Below are 18,335 nucleotides of genomic sequence, written 5' to 3'. Positions count from 1 at the left end.
AAAGAGTTAAAAAATAACCCTCTCAGTAAATATATTTTTAAAAATTTGAACTTGAATTTTATTCGGATACCCCCACTTTCGACGGTGGCCTTCCTGTTGTCTCCCTTTCACTTATACCGCATTATTCGTTCATACAAACATAGACTCGGTCCAATTTTGATTTTTCCACTCCCCACCAGCCGGCCCACCCAACCCTAGTGGCCCCCATTCCCTCTCCCCACTTTACAAGGCCCTCCGCACTCCAAATTTTACAAATTTTTTCGAGAATTCTTACACTTGTATTAGAGATATTTCAAATTATTCTTAACCAAATTTATTGTTATCATTTTATTTATTTTATATGTATAAATTACGTTCCAAAAGCTGTTTTTGATATCTCTATATAGAACACTCAAGAAAACCTGCAAGACATTAAATAATTTTTCCTAATCTCTAGTCAATCATGTTCGGCTATTCCAAAATTTCACATAATTTTCCTTACCTTTCTAGACAAGGTCAATCACGATTTTGAGAAAAGTATAAAAGAGGAGGTAATTAACAAATGAAAAAAAAATTCATGGGATATTGTTTTAAAAAAATAATTCAGATGAGGAGAGAAATTATTGAAATTCAATTAATTATCAAATTATCATGATTTTTGAAAGTTAAAGTGATTTATGATAAGTAAGCATAATAATACATTATCATTTTACTGCTTATTAATTATTAGTTGCTTTATTTTTCGTTTATTAACGCAAGAGTTTGCCTAATTTTGTACACAGGAGCAGGAATCGAACATTCAAACCCAGGTCCTGTGGCCTTGTGATGTGGGCGCATACGCAGGTCCTGTGGCCTTGTGGCGTGTGCGCATATGTCAGCCATCACGAAGACTCTCCAAAATGCCTATTTCCCGTGCATGCAGTCTTCACTTTTTCTGCGAGTTTCGCAGCTCTTCCTCCTCCTTCTTCTGAAGGATTCGCCCATTGTGGCTATAAATTGGTGCAGAGGCCTCACATAGGAAGAGAAAACCCACATTGATCACTATAATACTGGGAAAATGGCTGACGCAATTAGATTCTTTGAGCTCAACACTGGGGCTAAAATGCCTTCCGTTGGTTTAGGGACCTGGCAGGCTGATCCTGGTGTTGTTGCCCATGCAGTTACCACTGCTATCAAGGTACATTTCTACCTTCTGACTGCTTCCCCCCCCCCCCCCAAAAAAAATTTAAATCCTCGCCGTTTTTTACATGGTTTAAAATGAGTTAGGGATAATATGAATGTAAATTTCTAAAACTTAAAAAGGAACTGAATGTCATTTATTCTTTTTGTCTGAGTTCTTGATGGAAGCTGATCTAACTGAAGAGTTATGAATATGACTACTGTTTATGCAGGTTGGGTACAGGCACATCGATTGTGCTCAAGCTTACGACAATCAAGCAGAGGTATTAAAAATTAATGATCAATGGTTTCTCTCTTTATGCTTTGTATGAGCTATTTATTGATTAATCTGAATTCATATGGTTTTCGTAGATTGGTTCTGCCCTTAAGAAACTGTTTGATGAAGGAGTTGTGAAGCGTGAAGACTTATGGATCACCTCCAAACTCTGGTTTGTATCATCTGGGAATTTCTGCCCAGCTTTTGACTCCCAGAATGCATGTTTTTGCCTATGGTTGCTGAACAGAGATGCTCTATTTTTCCTGACAAACTCCAGGTGCGCAGATCATGCTCCTGAAGACGTACCAATTGCGTTGGACAAAACTTTGAAGGAATTGCAGCTTGACTACCTAGATCTCTATCTGGTATAGTTTCTTGTTTGATTTCTGGTTTTAGATGTAAATCTATACTTCACAGCAATTCACGGGGCCAACTGTCTTGGTTTAACGAAACGAAGATATGGGGTGCTTTTTGTAGATACACTGGCCAGCGAGGATGAGGAAGGGATCGGTAGGAGTCAAGCCTGAGAATCTGACGGAAACGGACATAGGGAGTACGTGGAGGGCGATGGAAGCGGCGTACGACGCCGGCAAGGCGAGAGCGATCGGAGTGAGCAATTTCTCGAGGAATAAGCTGAATCATCTGTTGCAAATGGCGCGCGTCCCTCCTGCAGTTAATCAAGTGGAATGCCACCCTCAGTGGCAGCAGCCGCAGCTCCATGAATTCTGTGCCTCCCATGGAGTTCACGTCTCTGTGAGTATAATTGCACCGACCCTAAATCCATAGCTCTAATTGATCAAAACGCATGTATGTGAAGTATGAGTAAAAACTTGTGCGCATTGCCCACCCGCCCGAAGACCAATAATTTGTTTTAAAATGATAAATAGTTTGATTTATTATGAATTATACATTTTATACGGAGATATTGACAAAGATGATTTGTGTTGCAGGGATATTCACCACTGGGGTCTCCAGGATGGATGAAGGGTGACGTTCTTAAGCATCCAGTGATCAACATGGTGGCAGAGAAACTGGGGAAGACACCGGCTCAAGTGGCCCTTCGCTGGGGCCTCCAAGCAGGTCACAGCGTCCTCCCTAAGAGCACAAGTGAGACCAGAATCAAAGAAAACTTCGATGTCTTCGATTGGTCCATCCCGGCAGAAGTAATGGCCAAGTTCTCTGAGATTAAGCAGGCAAGTGGTGCTTCATTCATTTCTAAAGTTTAATACAGTATGGTATGTAAAATGCTTGGCCTTTGAATTAACACATGAAGTTCACTGGTGCAGGAGAGGCTAGTGAAGGGAACTTGGTTTGTTCACGAGACACTCGGTTCCTACAGGACCATTGAAGAACTGTGGGATGGTGAACTGTGAGTGGGAAGCAAGATGCATGATTAACGCATGATTAATTGCAAAAGAGAAGGAGCAACATTTGCCTCATAGGTCTCATCATTTTATCCTCTGTTGATGTTCTGAATCAGTTCTAGTCCAATAATTGTAGAGCACATTAATTCTGCTATTGATTTTCTTTCATGTTGCAGTTCGCAATAGTCAGAAAATTAGAATTTTTTGTTTTTGTAATGTCAAATATATTCCGGTATGCTCTTTGAGTTCGGTTATTGTTTCTATCCCTTGTTATTATTTGGATTACCTTCCGTTTGAGTGGTATGTATTAAATTGATTGGTAATGAAACGGAGAACGAACACCTGCATTCTATTGCCCAAAAAACCACCCAATCATCACTGTTTCTGCTTGGAGTGGGACGGAGCCAGTTTCCTTGCTAAGCATCATGTAGTGCTCATCAACCAACACGCACCGTTTCAATTAGTGGTAGCAGGTAGCCAGGTAGTGGTTCCACTCATTCAATTGCTCCAGTATTGCTAATAACTCAAACGAAGTCATTTTACTGAGAAGAAAATTATTACACTTTATATACGTCACAATTATCAGCAAAGCCACAGGTTTTTGAGGTGAAAACTCTCAGACAGAAATGGCTATGGTTAATCAGGTTTTTTTTTTCCTGCCTGATATCCTTAATCAAAATTAATGGATATAAAAGTAAAACACAATGCGCGTTGAAATTCAACCGGTGTTCGTGTGCAAGTCAGATGAAAATCAGCAATGTACTGATGCCAATGAGCAAGGCAAAAAGCAATTTCACCACCGGTAAGTAGCTCACGTACCATATAACTTCCCTCTTTGCACCTAAAAGTCTCAAAACAAAGCTTGAAATCGTTATATCAAGTCCCAGAAAGAAACATCCAATAAATCCAAGTATAATTTATAACTAAGGAAAAACTTTTTCTTCCCTGGAAAATGCCGCTTCAATCGCTCTTCTTCAGGAGGCCAACATCATCATTGAGGTATTACAAGTCTTCCAGCAAAAATTAGATAACATCACCAAAAATTGAACTCTAAAACCCCTACAATCCCAAATCCTGCATCACAGAGTTACAAGTTTCAGATCTGGCATAAAATTGGAGACTCAATGCGCCGTCCAATGACAGCCACCGCCGATGAGGCTCGCAGGTGATGAGGCTCATGGAAAATCCGCTCAGCCAAGAAGAAAAATTGAGTCGTATGTAGCCTTTCTACTATGAAAAGGAAATTTCAAGTTTCAGAATTGGATGGTTAAGATTATTATGCAATCAATGTCCAAGATTTCTCTCTTAATTATGAATACAGAGCGTTTCGGAAACCGCCTAGCAGGGAAATTGATTCCCGAGTAGGACAGTGCTACTACTTCGGCTCCATCCGCCGCTGAAGAAAGAATATCACCCTTCAGCTGTCCCTACTATTCGACATCTCCCGGAGGAATCAATTGGTGGGGGAGGAAAGGGTTTCAGATTTCCATTCACTTTATTTATTGTATTTATTTATTTTTTAAAGATAGTTTTTATAGTAATTATATATATTAAATATTTTATCAAATAAAATTTGATTAGCAAAGGTATTTTAAGAAAGACAATACTTATTTATTATAAACAACTAATTTAATTAATTTTTTTAAGGGAAAATGACAATGAGGTCCCAAACAAGAAAAACAATTAAAAAACAAGTCCCAGAAGTTGTTATTCTCACTATAGGATTTGTCATTATAGGCTGTTGAGATTGTTATTGAGACATTTTGATAATTATTTCTCTTCTGTAGAATTTGATTGTAATTCTCCCTTTTTTTTTAATATACTTAAATTAATCAGTTAGCTCTTATACTGAGGATGAGATGTAGTATATTTTTCTTTGAACTGCCCCACCTTAAGGAAAATAATAATAATTTAAATGTAAAATGTTATAAAAATATTACTCGTAGTATAATCGAATATACCTTGCCGCCAGTTGCCTCTTAAAGCGATTCCTGAATCCTGAATCATCTTCCCCCGATCATTCTTGTTCTGTGAAAACTAATAAACCATTTGGGGTGTAAATAGCAGCGAATACATACACCAACCCAAAGAGTAGCTGTTTATTTGCAATATCTTGATTTGAGTTGAACTCTATCCAAAAGGATTGGAGTTTTACTAAAATAATAATCCTCCCGTTTAAGAAATAAGCAGGCTAGTAGACAATGCAAGCCAAGCCATTAACAAAATTAACTAAATAACCAAAAGAAATATTAAAAAAACAGAAGTTTAAAAAAACAACGTAAGAGCCAGCAAATTATTACTTGAAACCTTCAAACTTGTATCTATAGTTTCCTATTCTATCTTGGCTACTGCTTTTACATTTTTTTTTTGGGCTACTGCTTTTATATTTTTGGATTGGGTTTTTAAGTTGGCCTTTCTCTTATTGCTTTGAAAACATAACGGCACCTGAGGCGCCCGCTTGGAACAATGGAAAAGGCACTAAATGGGATATCATCTGCAAAGGAAAATAATAAGGAAAGCTCACAAATTAATCTCAATATTGGATACAAGGTCAAGAATTTGTCGCTTCATATATGAAAATATGAGAAAGGGCACACTTGCAATAGAAGAAAGCGTTCCATAGGATAGTCAAATAAGATGAGGATACAGCATTGAGGATTATGGAAAACAAAGGGAAAAAGAAATGAGCAAGAACTACTATTTTCAGTCCTAAATATAAAACCTCGTTTGCAGACTATTAACGAGGTTTTATATTTATAACCCAAAATAGTATCATGTGATTTAATCAATAATATCTAATATACAAATCTATAAGAAGAAAGCTTAAATCAGAGTATATCTACCACAAGTTCCATTTGGAGTTTTTCCATTCAATTCGGAATACAGAGATTCTCCTCCTAATATCTGAATTAACACAGCCATGTAAAAATCTCTGAGAAGCTAATGGACTTGAAATGAATTTGATCATGCTTGAACCTAAGTTATAGATTCAAAACAAGACATCCAAAACAAGCTAAATCCAATCATTTAATAAACAATCTTCTATAAATGCCTATTAACCAAAAATAGAGGAGAAGCTCAAAAAATGAAATCAATTTTAAACCTCGATTGAGTCAAATGATTCGACATTTATCATTTTTCTTTGTTAGGAAAAAGTATGCTATTTTGTTATTTCTAATTTATTCAATATGAATATATATGAAAACTTTACGGTCCTTACAAGAACTATAAACATGCACTTATAAAAAAGGATAGTATATTGCTTAAATAAACTCTTCAAAAAATGGATAGAGGGAGTAATAAATAGTCTTATGAAAGGACCATAAAATATATGCTTAGATTATCGTCTTTAACTAAAAAATATACAAAACTAATAATTACTTAACTGAAAATTTATTAATTAGTGATGCAATAATTAAAGAGAGTGGATAAGCAAAAATTAGTGGCTAATGCTGGGAAGAGGGACTATGTGGAGACCACCACGCAAGTTTATGTCAAACGGAGTTGTTGAGGCACTATTGGTGGTCTCAACTCTCCAACGAACCACACCTTGTATTTTTTTTAAAAGTTTTTTTTATTTTATTATAAAAATTCGGACACCCATCATTCTCATAGTTACTAAAATGGAGGTATAAATTTGGAAAATGGAGGATATATTCATATTCGTGATTGTTTAGTGCCAAATAGCAAGAGATGGCCTTAACAACATCTTTTAGGAGTGATTTTTGTGAAAGTTTTTTAAGGCAATTTGTCTTTGGTAGGAATGTTGGCGGCTATTTTAGGAGAATTATATGCTAGTAGAAAAAATGCAAAATATTTATCTAATACTGGTTCTGATACCAATTGATATAAGATATACAAGAGGAAAGGAGGAAAGGAGAGAAAGAGAAGGGGAAGAGAGAGACTAGAGGGGACAGGACAACAAGAAAAGAGAACAAATCAGACGAATAGAGGGAGAAGGGAAATACTTAATACTTATTATTTTTCAATACATTTCAAATAGTATACAAAATGAAATGTAATTGAGGGCTATTTATACCCTCAACTTTAATCCCAGAAATTAAACATGAAACACTCTAGAACGTAATTATCATAAATGATAAAGATTTATGGTTAAAATAAAACAGCAACATAAGACATAATAATTGGCAATCTTTGCATTTAATCTTCAAATCGTAGTATCAATCTTCAAATCTTCTTAGTAATATTTAAATATTATTCTTCAACCATTTCTTCCTATTCTTTTTCTATTTCCATCAAGATGAGGTCGTCAAACACATTAATCCCAATTTTCAAAACCTCCAAGACATTTTTTTGAAAATTGAAAAAACTTTAAGTTGCATGTGGTGGATTTATGGTACTAAGGAGATCTTTTTTTTCTTAACACCCCGTCCTAGCCCAAAAAAATGCCTAAACACATTTTATTTAATTAATTACATTTCTGACTATTTGCAGCTTGATGAGAGTTTTTACAAAATTTGTTATGCAAATTTAATGATTAACACCCAATAAAAAAACTGAAGATGTAATAGAGAATGTCAAAATTTAAAATCTTTCGTTCTCTTTCTCTTTCTGCTCTCTCTTAACTCTGATCGCCGCTTCTTCTGTTTTGTTATTTATTTCTAATCGAGTAACCGTGCTTTTAAAATGGCATCCTTAGCAGCTATAGTGATGTCATTTGACTCTATTTCAACTGCTCACATCTCAGGTATGGTAATTTAAATTTTTAGCTTCACCTTCACTCTCTTCCTTAATCCCTCTTTATTTTTTAATTTTCACAATTTTATTTCAACATTAGTTTTTTTTTACAAAATTTTTTTGAAGTCTCTTTTAGAATTTTCAATTATTCCTTTCTATCTTTTTCTATTTCAATCATATCTTTCTGCTCGAACAATTCACTTAAAATAGAGATACAAATCTGGAAAGTGAAGATGATATACATATTGATGGTTGTTTGACGTCAAATGACAAGATTAGGAAGTTTTTGAAGTCGGTTTGTCTTTAATGGAATTGTTGAGAGCTACTTTAGGAGACTTATATGTGAGTAAAAAAAAAAGTAAGACACGGTTCTGATACCAGCTTCGATACAAATTGATATAAGACATGGAAGAGGAAAGGAGGAAAGAAGAGAAAGAGAAAGGGAAGAGAGAGACTAGAAGGAGGAGGACAGCAAAAAAGGAGGAAAAAATCATACGAATAGAGGGAAAAAAGAAATATTCAATATTCAATATTATTCAATTGATAATAAAAAGGTATACAAAATAAATATGATTGAGGGTTATTTATAACCTCAACTTTAATCCTAAAAATGAAACACAAAACACTTCAAGTCACATGTGGTGGATTTATGGTGCCTGAGGAAATTCCGTTCTTTCTGGGCACCCTGCCTGAACCCAAAAAAATACCACTCCAAGTTCTTTATATCTAGACTCAGCTCTCTCAACCCAAAGAAATACCTCAACACATATTTTATTTAATTAATTACACTTCTACAATATTACTTGCATAAAAGCAATATGAAAAAGTGTTCCTTACAGTAGATATATAGCTGAGGATAAGTTACGTAGATCGTCAAAGAAGATCATTCCGTTAAAAAAGTAGTGATAGACTCTACCTACCATTTTAGTATTTAATTTTATTGTAATCTCATACTAGGTTTTTGATGTTAAAGGACGTTCGCCATCTATGGAGATTATTTAAGCCGGAGGATCAAATTGATCTATGTTGGAAGATGGCCAAAGCTAGTAGCAATAATGCAGTGATGGCAAGTGTTTTGTGTCAACTTTTATTGGAAATAGAGTTTATCTACTGATAAGTAAGGTGTCAAGTCTAGATGGCTGAATTAGCTATTTTGGAAAAAGTCAAATTGTTCTTTCTTGTTCTTTTGTATATGGAACTCAAATATTTTTTATGCAATATGATAGAACCCATATATCTTTGTACGGCTCCATTTGCTACAACTCTCTGTTTGGACTAGTTTCTTTTATTTTAAATTTGATACTTTTGTTTTGGATACAAGGGAGGTTATGTTCAATTAGTAATAGAAAAGTTTAAGGAGGATTAGATTTCAAACACTTTATAATAACAAGAGTTCTCATATAATGAGAAAGTTGAGAAAATTCTTTAGAACGATACTTTCATTAAATAAACGCTTTGCACTAAAATGAATCTTTATATAGTGATTAGTTATAATAATCAGAAGTAAATTTATTACATGAAATGGGTTAGGCCTAGCCCTATACAGCTCGCACTTTACCTTTTTTTTTTTTTGCCATCAAACTTTATTTATCATTTAATAGTTTGTGTTTTTTTTCCATGATAGAGGATATTATTAGAATTTAATAAATAATGCACTACATATTAAGAGTAGGAAAACGTGTTCAAATGAAGAAGGACATAGTAGTGAAGAGTGGAAAAGAGTTAAACTTATTCTAATGGAGGAGGTGATCCAGGTTCGGGGATATACCTATGATAAATATTAATTTTTTTTAATTTTTCCTAAAACCAGAATGCGTTGTTAAAAAAAAGAAAAGAAACAATCAATTTTAAGATAATACTACTTTAATGGATAGTAAGATGTCTTTTTTAATTTTAATTTTGAAAGGAGAAAACTAAATCAATCATTACATAAAATTATATCTATTTTGTTGACCATGGGACATAAAATTATATTTATTAATATAAATACTAAAGATTTACTATATATTAATAATATATTGTCTTTTACATCAAAACAAATTAAGGATTTACTATATCATAAAGGCAATAGAAGTATTCATACCATAAGATTGTGCTTATTTTTAAAGATAAAAATTATTATAAAATTTTTAAATATTAATGATTTATTTAGCCATTTAAGACTGGTCATTAACATCTTTTATAATTATAAGCATGTTATTCCCAATAAAATTCTATTATAATACATTATCGGTTCAACCGCAAATCCAACCGGTTGGACCATATCCATAAAAACCGGGGAAAGCTGACCTTTCTAGTTCATCGTCCGGTACAGTTTTTAAAACGTTGACACACAATAATCTGGTGATAATCTCCGAAGAACTGCTGCCAAAACAAAATCTCCTAAGAACTCGGACGTTTCGATCCAACCAAATTGTTGAACAATCGACTTTACTGGCGATACCTTAATTCACAATCGGTCAAGACTTGTGATTGGCTTTTCTGAGTACACTTCATCTTACTCTGTGAGAAATGGCGGATGAAATTCCATACTTCGAGCTGAATACGGGAGCCAAAATACCTTCTGTTTTCTTGGGATGGATTTTGAGAAGCTTTTTGTGCCAATTTTTATAGCTGAAAGGAACATACTTTCAACTGCTTTATTGTTTCTTAGTTGTAAAAGAAGGATGGATTGCATACAATATTGATGTTATTTTGTTTGAAAACTTGTTTGATGTTTTACTTTGTCCCGTTGCTATTACTACACGAATTTTAGAGCAACCATTGTTAAAATTGTAATGCAGGTTGGATATCGGCATATAGATTGTGCTCAAGCTTATGGCAATGAAAAGCAGGCGAGGATCATTTAAAGTCTTCTTCCTTTAATTGGAAGCCTATTCCATCTTTGCCTCCCTCCCTCTCCTTCAGCACTCCGTAGTTTAAAGCAAGAACTAACTGGAAGTACCTAAATTGATTAATAACAAGTTCAATATTTTATGCAGACTGGTCATGCCTTGAAGAAGCCTTTTGATGATGGTGTAGTTAAGCGAGAAGATTTGTGGATCACCTTCAAACTCTGGTTTGTCTTGTTTTTATGGACTGAGAATATCTGATTATGCTATTTGATAATTTTGATAGCAAACTTTGGTGTGTCATCGCCCATCGCGCAAAGTTCCTTCATCAATCAATTATGTAAGGAATATTCCTTGTGTAGCAATCTCATAGGCGACCTTGCGTCCCTGCCCCAAATATTTTCTTGAATTGCCTTGAAAAATTTGAAGGGGGCTTCACATTCAGCGTGGTTGAATTTAATTAGATTATCTGAGTTGCAAGATAATTCATTTCCTGATCCTTCTCTGTTCCTGGAAAGAGGAAAACTCTACAACCAGCATCGTCAGTGATATTCTTACAGGCAACTTGCCTCACTAGATAGCGGATGATCTTTCCTTTTTGGGAAAAAATGGTAGATCATTTTGACTTATGATAATAACCACAAATTAATTGGTTTCTTCTTTGAAGGATGAATGATTTTTGGGACAATTACTTTGTTTGTATGAAGAAGACCACAGAATGTTGTCATAACTCAAATCTAAATGTAATCTGATAGATAACTTTGTGAAAAGTTTCAAATACTTAAAAATTCATGGGGTGTTATTTAAAAAATAATTAAGATAAATTGCTTTATTTTTTGCTTATTCACACGGGTTTTGACTAATTTTGCAGAGAGAGGAGCAGGAATCAAACCCAGGTTCCGTGGCCTTGTGACGTGTGTGCATATATCAGCGATCAAGAAGACTCTCCAAAAGTGCCCATTTCTTGCACATGCAGTCTTCACTTTCTCTGCGAGTTTCGCAGCGCTTCCTCCTCCTTCTTCTCAAAGATTCGCTTATTGTGGCTATAAATTGTTGCAGAGGCCTCACTTAAAAAGAGAAAATCCACATTGATCGCCATCATAGAGCAATTAGATTCTTTGAGCTCAACACGGGGGCTAAGATGCCTTCCGTTGGTTGGGGGACATGGCAGGCTGATCCTGGTGTTGTTGCCAATGCCGTCACCACTGCCATCAAGGTACATTTCTACTTTCTGACTGCTCTATTTTCCCCCCTCATTTAAATCTTCGCCGCTTTTTACGTGGTTTAAAATGAGTAAGGGATCATATGAATGTAAATTTCTAAAACTTAAAAGGAATTGAATGTCATTTATTCTTTTTGTCTGATTTCTTGGCGGAACCTGATCTAACTGAAGAGTTATGAGTATGACTTCTGTTTGTGCAGGTTGGGTACTGGCACATCGATTGTGCTCAAGCTTACTACAATCAAGCAGAGGTATTAACAATTAATGATCAATGGTTTCTCTCTTTATGCTTTGTGTGAGCTATTTATTGATTAATCTGAATTCATATGGTTTTCGTAGATTGGTTCTGCCCTTAAGAAACTGTTTGATGAAGGAGTTGTGAAGCGTGAAGACTTATGGATCACCTCCAAACTCTGGTTTGTATCGTCTGGGAATTTCTGCCCAGCTTTTGACTCCCAGAATGCATGTTTTTGCCTATGGTTGCTGAACAGATATGCTCTATTTTTCCTGACAAACTCCAGGTGCGCAGATCATGCTCCTGAAGACGTACCAATTGCGTTGGACAAAACTTTGAAGGAATTGCAGCTTGACTACCTAGATCTCTATCTGGTATACTTTCTGGTTTTATATGTGAATTACATACTTGACGGTAATTGTAATTCACGGGGCCAATTGTTTTGGTTTAACGAAACGAAGATATGAGGTGATTTATGTAGATACACTGGCCGGTGAGGATGAAGAAGGGATCGGTAGGATTCAAGCCTGAGAATCTGACGGAAACGGACATAGGGAGTACGTGGAGGGCGATGGAAGCGGCGTACGACGCCGGCAAGGCGAGAGCGATCGGAGTGAGCAATTTCTCGAGGAAGAAGCTGAATGATCTGTTGCAAATGACGCGCGTCCCTCCTGCAGGTAATCAAGTGGAATGCCACCCTCAGTGGCAGCAGCCACAGCTCCATGAATTCTGTGCCTCCCATGGAGTTCACGTCTCTGTGAGTACAATTGCACCGACCCTAAATCCATAGCTCTAATTGATTAAAACGCATGTATGTGAAGGATGAGTGAAAAACAGCGTGAAAACGAAATCTACCTATACGTGTTGCCCACCCACCCAAAGACCAATAATTTGTTTTAAAATGATACATGGTGTGATTTATTATGAATTATACATTTTATACGGAGATATTGACAAAGATGATTTGTGTTGCAGGGATATTCACCACTGGGGTCTCCAGGAACAGCAGGGATCAAGGGTGACGGTCTTAAGCATCCAGTGATCAACATGGCGGCAGAGAAACGGGGGAAGAGTCCGGCTCAAGTGGCCCTTCGCTGGGGCCTCCAGGCAGGTCACAGCGTTCTCCGCAAGTGCACAAGTGAGACCAGAATCAAAGGAAACTTCGATGTCTTCGATTGGTCCATCCCGGAAGAACTAGTGGCCAAGTTCTCTGAGATTAAGCAGGCAAGTGGTGCTTCATTCATTTCTGAAGTTTAATACAGTGTGGTATGTAAAATGCTTGACCTTGGAATTAACACATGAAGTTCACTGGTGCAGGAAAGGCTAGTGAAGGGAACTGGATTTGTTCATGAGACACTTGGTTTCTACAAGACCATTGAAGAACGCTGGGATGGTGAACTGTGAGTGGGAAGCAAGATGCATGATTAACGGATGATTAATTGCAAGAGAAGGAGCAACATTTGCCTCCTAGGTGTCATCATTTTATCCTCTCTTGATGTTCTGAATGAGTTCTAGCTATTGGTTTTCTTTCATGTTGCAGTTCGCAATAGACAGAAAATAAGAATTTTTTGTTTTTGTAATGTCAAATATGTTCCGGCATCCTATTTGAGTTTGGCTGTTGTTTTTCTATCCCTTGTTATTATTTGGATTACCTTCCGTTCGAGTGGTATATATTAAATTGGTTGGTAATAAAACGGAGAACGAACACCTACATTCTATTGCCAATTAAAAAAAAAAAAACACTGCAATCATCAATGTTTCTTTTTGGATTAAAATAGTACAACCTCTCCTGCTTAGCATAAGAGTTAGCTTGATATAAGACTGCAATATATTTTGTCTTTCATATTTATTTATTTTTTCAAAGTAGTCTTTGTAATAATTGCACATATTAAATGTTTCATCAAATAAAACTTGATTAGTGAGAGTATTTTAAAAAAGACAACACCTATTTATTATAAAGGGAAAACCATATTAGAGGTACTTATACTTTTTTTCAATTTTCAATTTGGTACCTATGTGTTTTTTGTTTTTAACTAAATCTTTATTTTTCCTCTATTAACATCATTAATCCCTATGTAGAGACTAAAAATATCAATAGAACAAATAGGGCTGTGCAAAAAAACCCGGGACCCGGTCAACCCGGTCCAACCCGGACGAACCCGGACCGACCCGGTCTGTAAAAAACAACCTGAAGAGCAGACTAGACCAATCGGGTTAGACCAAAATACCGGGTAAGACTGGGTTAAAGACTGATGCATCAGACCATATAGTCTGGCCCGGTCCAGGTGGAATTTTATTACATATTCAAATATATGTGACTTAATAGAATGCAAAATATGAGCCCAAGCCCAAGTGCCCAATCTAATAATCCAAGACACTTTTCGTCTTTCTCCTTTTCAGTTTTCAATTTCCCTTTTGTGTGCCCTAACCTTTCTATTCTGCCGCTCTTTCCTCCTTTTTCTTTGAGGCTTCCATAGTTGCTGCGGTCTGCCGACTTGTTGTTCATCTTCGCTTCCATCAACATTCGATTGGCTTCTTCTTCAACATTAGAGTAGCTTTTTCTCCTCAAAAGGTTCGTTCGAAACTATTCTTTGGGACGCAACTGCCCGCTTCTGCCTTGTCTTTGTTCGGCCAATTTATAATCAGTTTTGTCATCTCCCACTTTTGATTATGATTCTTAAGTCGTGATTGCCTTTGTGTACGCATAATTAATCCCCCCAATTGTATTGTTATTTCCTTCACCTACGTCGTAAGTCGCAACCCAAGTTTCAATTCTAATGTGAAAAAAATTACATTTGTATTATATATATATGTGTGTGTATTTATAAGCTGTTTCTTTAATTTAAATCAGCATTGATAGTGTGAATTGAAGGGGAGGTTAAGGTCTCACATTATAGTCGGGACCAGTAGATAATTAGGAGCATATGACTAATAAAGACTCATAACTTGAATGCCTTAATCTTCTGATGAAGGTAGGATTTAAGTATGACTGTTATATGATTCCCTCTTTATTTGTTTGGTAGGTATATGATGATTTTTTTTTTTGGTAATGATGAAATTATGAACTTTTTCTGCGTTGAAAATATAGTTATTATATGAACACTCATTAATCAAATTCCAAATTGAATATTCAATTCCTACCAGTAAGTACTACATATCATTGGTCTTGGAACACCAATAGGGCAAGTTTTAATGATATTATGGTCCTGTATGTTTACCCGTCTATGCTATCTTCATATAAGTGCCTGCTAAATGCCTCTCACTATATAGCTAATTGCCTAATTCTTCGTCCTCTTTAGTCAATGGGTTGTCCTTGTTCGATGTTCAACAATCCTTGCAAATTATCACCAACTATCTTTGAATATATATATATTTATTAGACATTTATTCAATCAAAGTTTACTTTGACCTTCCTGTTATGATATATATGCTTACTTTTATTATCTTCCAGCTGTATTATCTTATATGTTCAATCTTTAATGCATGTTGCATGTTAGAAATGGTGGATGAAACTTCAGCTAGTACTGATCAATCCTTGTCTACACAAACACAATTAGTGGGGATTGGTGAAACTGAAATGCCCCCTCCTGATGAACCAGTACCTCCTCCTCCTACTACTACTACTGATCCTGTTTCTAATATTACACAAGATGAAGGTGGAGACAATGTGAGTAGAAAGAGAAAAGAGCCTGAGAAGAAAAGCACAAAATCACAAGTTTGGGAGCATTTTGTGAAGTTACCTTTAGAAGAAACAAATGGAGAAGTTAAGGCTGCTTGCAAATATTGTCATGCAATTTATGCTTGTGACCCAAATAAGCATGGCACAACATCTTTGAAGAGGCATTTTCCAAAATGTAACAAGAACCCAAACAGGGCTGACACAATACCAAAGCAATCAATGTTGAACTATGTGACACCAAGTGGGCAAAGGGGAAGCTTAGTCTCTCACGTTTTTAATAAAAAACGATGTAGAAGGGCATTGGCTGAATTTGTTATTTGTGATGAGATGCCATTTAGGATCGTTGAGAAGCATGGGTTTAGAACTTTTGTCAAAGAGCTAGAACCAAGATTTCGAATTCCATCCCGGACAACAGTTGCTAGAGATTGCTGGCAACTATACCTTGGAGAAATCAAGATCTTGAAAGAGGTGTTGAAAAAGTCTGCACATCGTGTTTCTTTAACAACTGATTGCTGGACATCCACTCAAAACTTTAGTTATTTGTGTTTGACTTGTCATTTTATTGATCCTGATTGGAAGTTGCATAAGAGGATATTGAATTTCTGCATGATTGAAAATCATAGGGGCGATACAATAGGGAAGACCATTGAGAAGTGCCTATTAGAGTGGGGAATAGAGAAGGTGTTTACCATAACCATGGACAATGCATCATCTAATGATACTGCCTTGTCATATTGAAAAAGCGGCTTAAGAATTGGAAAGGCATGATTTGTGGAGGTGACTACCTTCATCTTAGATGTTCTGCACATATACTTAACTTGGTGGTTAATGATGGGTTAAAGGAGTTAAAGAACAGCTTTGATTCAATCCGCAATGCAGTTAAATATGTTCGTTCTTCTCCAGCTCGTCTCCAAAAGTTCAAGAATATTGCTGAATTAGAGAAAGTGGACACCACCAGCCTTGTTTGTCTTGATGTTAATACTCGGTGGAATTCAACATATTTGATGTTGGAATCTGCTTTGAAATTTCAAAAGGCTTTTGAACGGTTGGAAGATGAAGATGATGATTATGAGGCATACTTTGCTAGAGGTTCCAGGAATGAAGGCCCTCCTAAAGCTAGTGATTGGAATAAGGCAAGAATGTTTCTTAAATTCTTGAAGGTGTTCTATGACATAACTCTAATGTTTTCAAGTTCACTAGATGTCACTTCTAACACTTGTTTCCACCAAATTGCTCTAATTCATGAGTTGTTGGAAGAGAACATTGTGAATGCCGATCCTTTACTTATGGAGATGTCCCTTAGCATGAGAAGTAAATATGAAAAATATTGGGGTCAAACAGAGAACATGAATCCTTTGCTCATTGTTGCTGTGATTTTGGATCCTCGCTACAAGCTTGCTTATGTATATCATATTTTTGATCAGCTTTTTCATGATGTGGAAGTTTGCATGGCCATGAAAATTAAGATTAGAGATGTTTTGTATCGCATGTTTGATGAGTATTCTGTGGGGCAAGCAACTAGTAGTACTTCAAGCAATGTTTCTTCTGTACCCCCAAGATCATCAACATCAACGATGCTACAAGGCCAAGGCAGTAGAGATCCAGGTCGCAGATGGTTGGCATCCCAGAAAGAAAAAAGCTCCTCAGACCCACAATCTGAATTAGATAGATATCTTTCATCTTCTTCAGCCGATGATACCCCTGTTGATGATGATTTTGATATATTAGCATGGTGGAGAGTCAATTCTAGTAAATATAAAATACTTTCTAGGATGGCACGTGATATCTTGGCTGTGCCAGTGTCTACAGTGGCCTCTGAATCAGCCTTTAGCACTGGAGGACGTATAGTGGACTCTTATAGGAGTTCACTATCACCAACAATGACTGAAGCACTTATCTGTGCCCAAAATTGGCTACTCCCTGGGAGATCTCTCTCTGAATTTACATCCATGCTTCAAGAGTTTGATAACTTTCAGGAAACAGAGGGTGTGGTGAAGACTGGTATGTGTTGTGATACCATTGATTATTTATATTTTATATAAATGCTCAAATAAATTTTAGTTGTTTGTAATCATTTCTTAGTGTATGTTGTATTGTAATGTCATATTTTTACCATGACTATTGTAATGTCATTGACTACTTATGTTTTATATACTTTTCAGATTATTCCAGTGTTACTGATGTTGGAGAGGATGTATGACTTTCAGCATTTCAGTTTCAGATATTTTGGACTTAGACTATAAAGTCTTTTGGTTGCTTGATGGTGATAGTTTGTTTTTTGACTACATGGCTGGATTTTTTTGACTGGTTTAATTGTGCAGGTTGATCTTTTGGTTAGTTAGTTAAAATTACCATATAGTTGGCTGATGATAATTAGTGCTTGACAGTGACTTTGTATGAATGGCTTGTCTAGCTAATTAGGATTGGTGTATAGCTTGACTCACCTAGATTTTTGTACAGGCAACGGACCTTTTAACTCCTACAGGTTAAGGACATATTTTGATATGTAGGTTCAATGAATATTGACTAATGATAATTTAAAGACAAGTTTGGTTATTCAAATCTTTTGTTCCTTGTTGTTTTCCCTTAATTTTCTCCTCATGTTGTCTCTTCTAGGATCCTGAATATGATCATGTTTAATATTTTTTTCTTATATGCAGAGGGCAGACCACATTATTGTCATATTATAGTAATAAGTTAATATTTATCTAGTGGAAAGGTTTAATGGAAAGGTTTAATTTTAGAATATCTACAACAAGATCAGCAAAGTAAATATGTCACAAAGGTTTTTTTTTTAAAAAAAAAACAGAGTAAATACGTATTAATTTTTTAAAAAAAAAAAAGTAGAATCAACCTGGACTAGTCCAGTAACCCGGTGGACCAAGTCCAACC

General features: G+C 35.8%; 3 protein-coding genes across 3 annotated transcripts; all 3 read left to right on the top strand.

Moving 5' to 3' along the window:
* The first annotated feature begins 1,036 nt into the window (after positions 1 to 1,036).
* LOC114730124 (NADPH-dependent aldo-keto reductase, chloroplastic-like) lies at positions 1,037 to 2,909 on the top strand. The gene is made up of 7 exons (XM_028917148.1): positions 1,037 to 1,156; positions 1,371 to 1,421; positions 1,510 to 1,586; positions 1,692 to 1,779; positions 1,892 to 2,167; positions 2,365 to 2,607; positions 2,701 to 2,909. The coding sequence occupies exons 1-7, from the start codon at positions 1,037 to 1,039 to the stop codon at positions 2,785 to 2,787; spliced, it is 942 nt and encodes a 313-aa protein (XP_028772981.1). The 3' UTR covers positions 2,788 to 2,909.
* Positions 2,910 to 3,482: 573 nt separating this feature from the next.
* On the top strand, positions 3,483 to 13,351 carry LOC114730108 (NADPH-dependent aldo-keto reductase, chloroplastic-like). Its single transcript, XM_028917130.1, has 8 exons — positions 3,483 to 3,580; positions 11,412 to 11,523; positions 11,730 to 11,780; positions 11,869 to 11,945; positions 12,051 to 12,138; positions 12,246 to 12,521; positions 12,740 to 12,988; positions 13,082 to 13,351. Exons 1-8 carry the CDS (start codon positions 3,483 to 3,485, stop codon positions 13,166 to 13,168), a joined length of 1,038 nt encoding a protein of 345 aa, XP_028772963.1. The 3' UTR covers positions 13,169 to 13,351.
* Positions 13,352 to 16,207: 2,856 nt separating this feature from the next.
* Positions 16,208 to 17,785, top strand: LOC114730106 (zinc finger BED domain-containing protein RICESLEEPER 2-like). Its single transcript, XM_028917129.1, has 3 exons — positions 16,208 to 17,444; positions 17,606 to 17,637; positions 17,765 to 17,785. Exons 1-3 carry the CDS (start codon positions 16,208 to 16,210, stop codon positions 17,783 to 17,785), a joined length of 1,290 nt encoding a protein of 429 aa, XP_028772962.1.
* The last annotated feature ends 550 nt before the right edge of the window (positions 17,786 to 18,335 follow it).

This window comes from Neltuma alba, unplaced genomic scaffold, assembly GCF_004799145.2.
Source record: "Neltuma alba isolate B1F8T4 unplaced genomic scaffold, ASM479914v2 tig00012712_pilon, whole genome shotgun sequence".
Taxonomy (NCBI): Eukaryota; Viridiplantae; Streptophyta; class Magnoliopsida; order Fabales; family Fabaceae; genus Neltuma; species Neltuma alba.
Note: the sequence above shows the minus strand (reverse complement) of the source record. Positions and strands in the feature narration are given on the sequence as shown.

Excerpts from the sequence above, each read along its gene's own strand:
- LOC114730124 (XM_028917148.1), top strand. The coding sequence starts at position 1,037 with ATGGCTGACGCAATTAGATTCTTTGAGCTCAACACTGGGGCTAAAATG. Across the intron at positions 1,422-1,509 it reads CTTACGACAATCAAGCAGAG|ATTGGTTCTGCCCTTAAGAA; the intron begins GTATTAAAAATT and ends TGGTTTTCGTAG. Across the intron at positions 2,608-2,700 it reads AGTTCTCTGAGATTAAGCAG|GAGAGGCTAGTGAAGGGAAC; the intron begins GCAAGTGGTGCT and ends TCACTGGTGCAG.
- LOC114730108 (XM_028917130.1), top strand. The coding sequence starts at position 3,483 with ATGCGCGTTGAAATTCAACCGGTGTTCGTGTGCAAGTCAGATGAAAAT. Across the intron at positions 12,522-12,739 it reads CCCATGGAGTTCACGTCTCT|GGATATTCACCACTGGGGTC; the intron begins GTGAGTACAATT and ends TTTGTGTTGCAG. Across the intron at positions 12,989-13,081 it reads AGTTCTCTGAGATTAAGCAG|GAAAGGCTAGTGAAGGGAAC; the intron begins GCAAGTGGTGCT and ends TCACTGGTGCAG.
- LOC114730106 (XM_028917129.1), top strand. The coding sequence starts at position 16,208 with ATGATTTGTGGAGGTGACTACCTTCATCTTAGATGTTCTGCACATATA. Across the intron at positions 17,445-17,605 it reads AGAGGGTGTGGTGAAGACTG|ATTATTCCAGTGTTACTGAT; the intron begins GTATGTGTTGTG and ends TATACTTTTCAG. Across the intron at positions 17,638-17,764 it reads TTACTGATGTTGGAGAGGAT|GTTGATCTTTTGGTTAGTTA; the intron begins GTATGACTTTCA and ends TTAATTGTGCAG.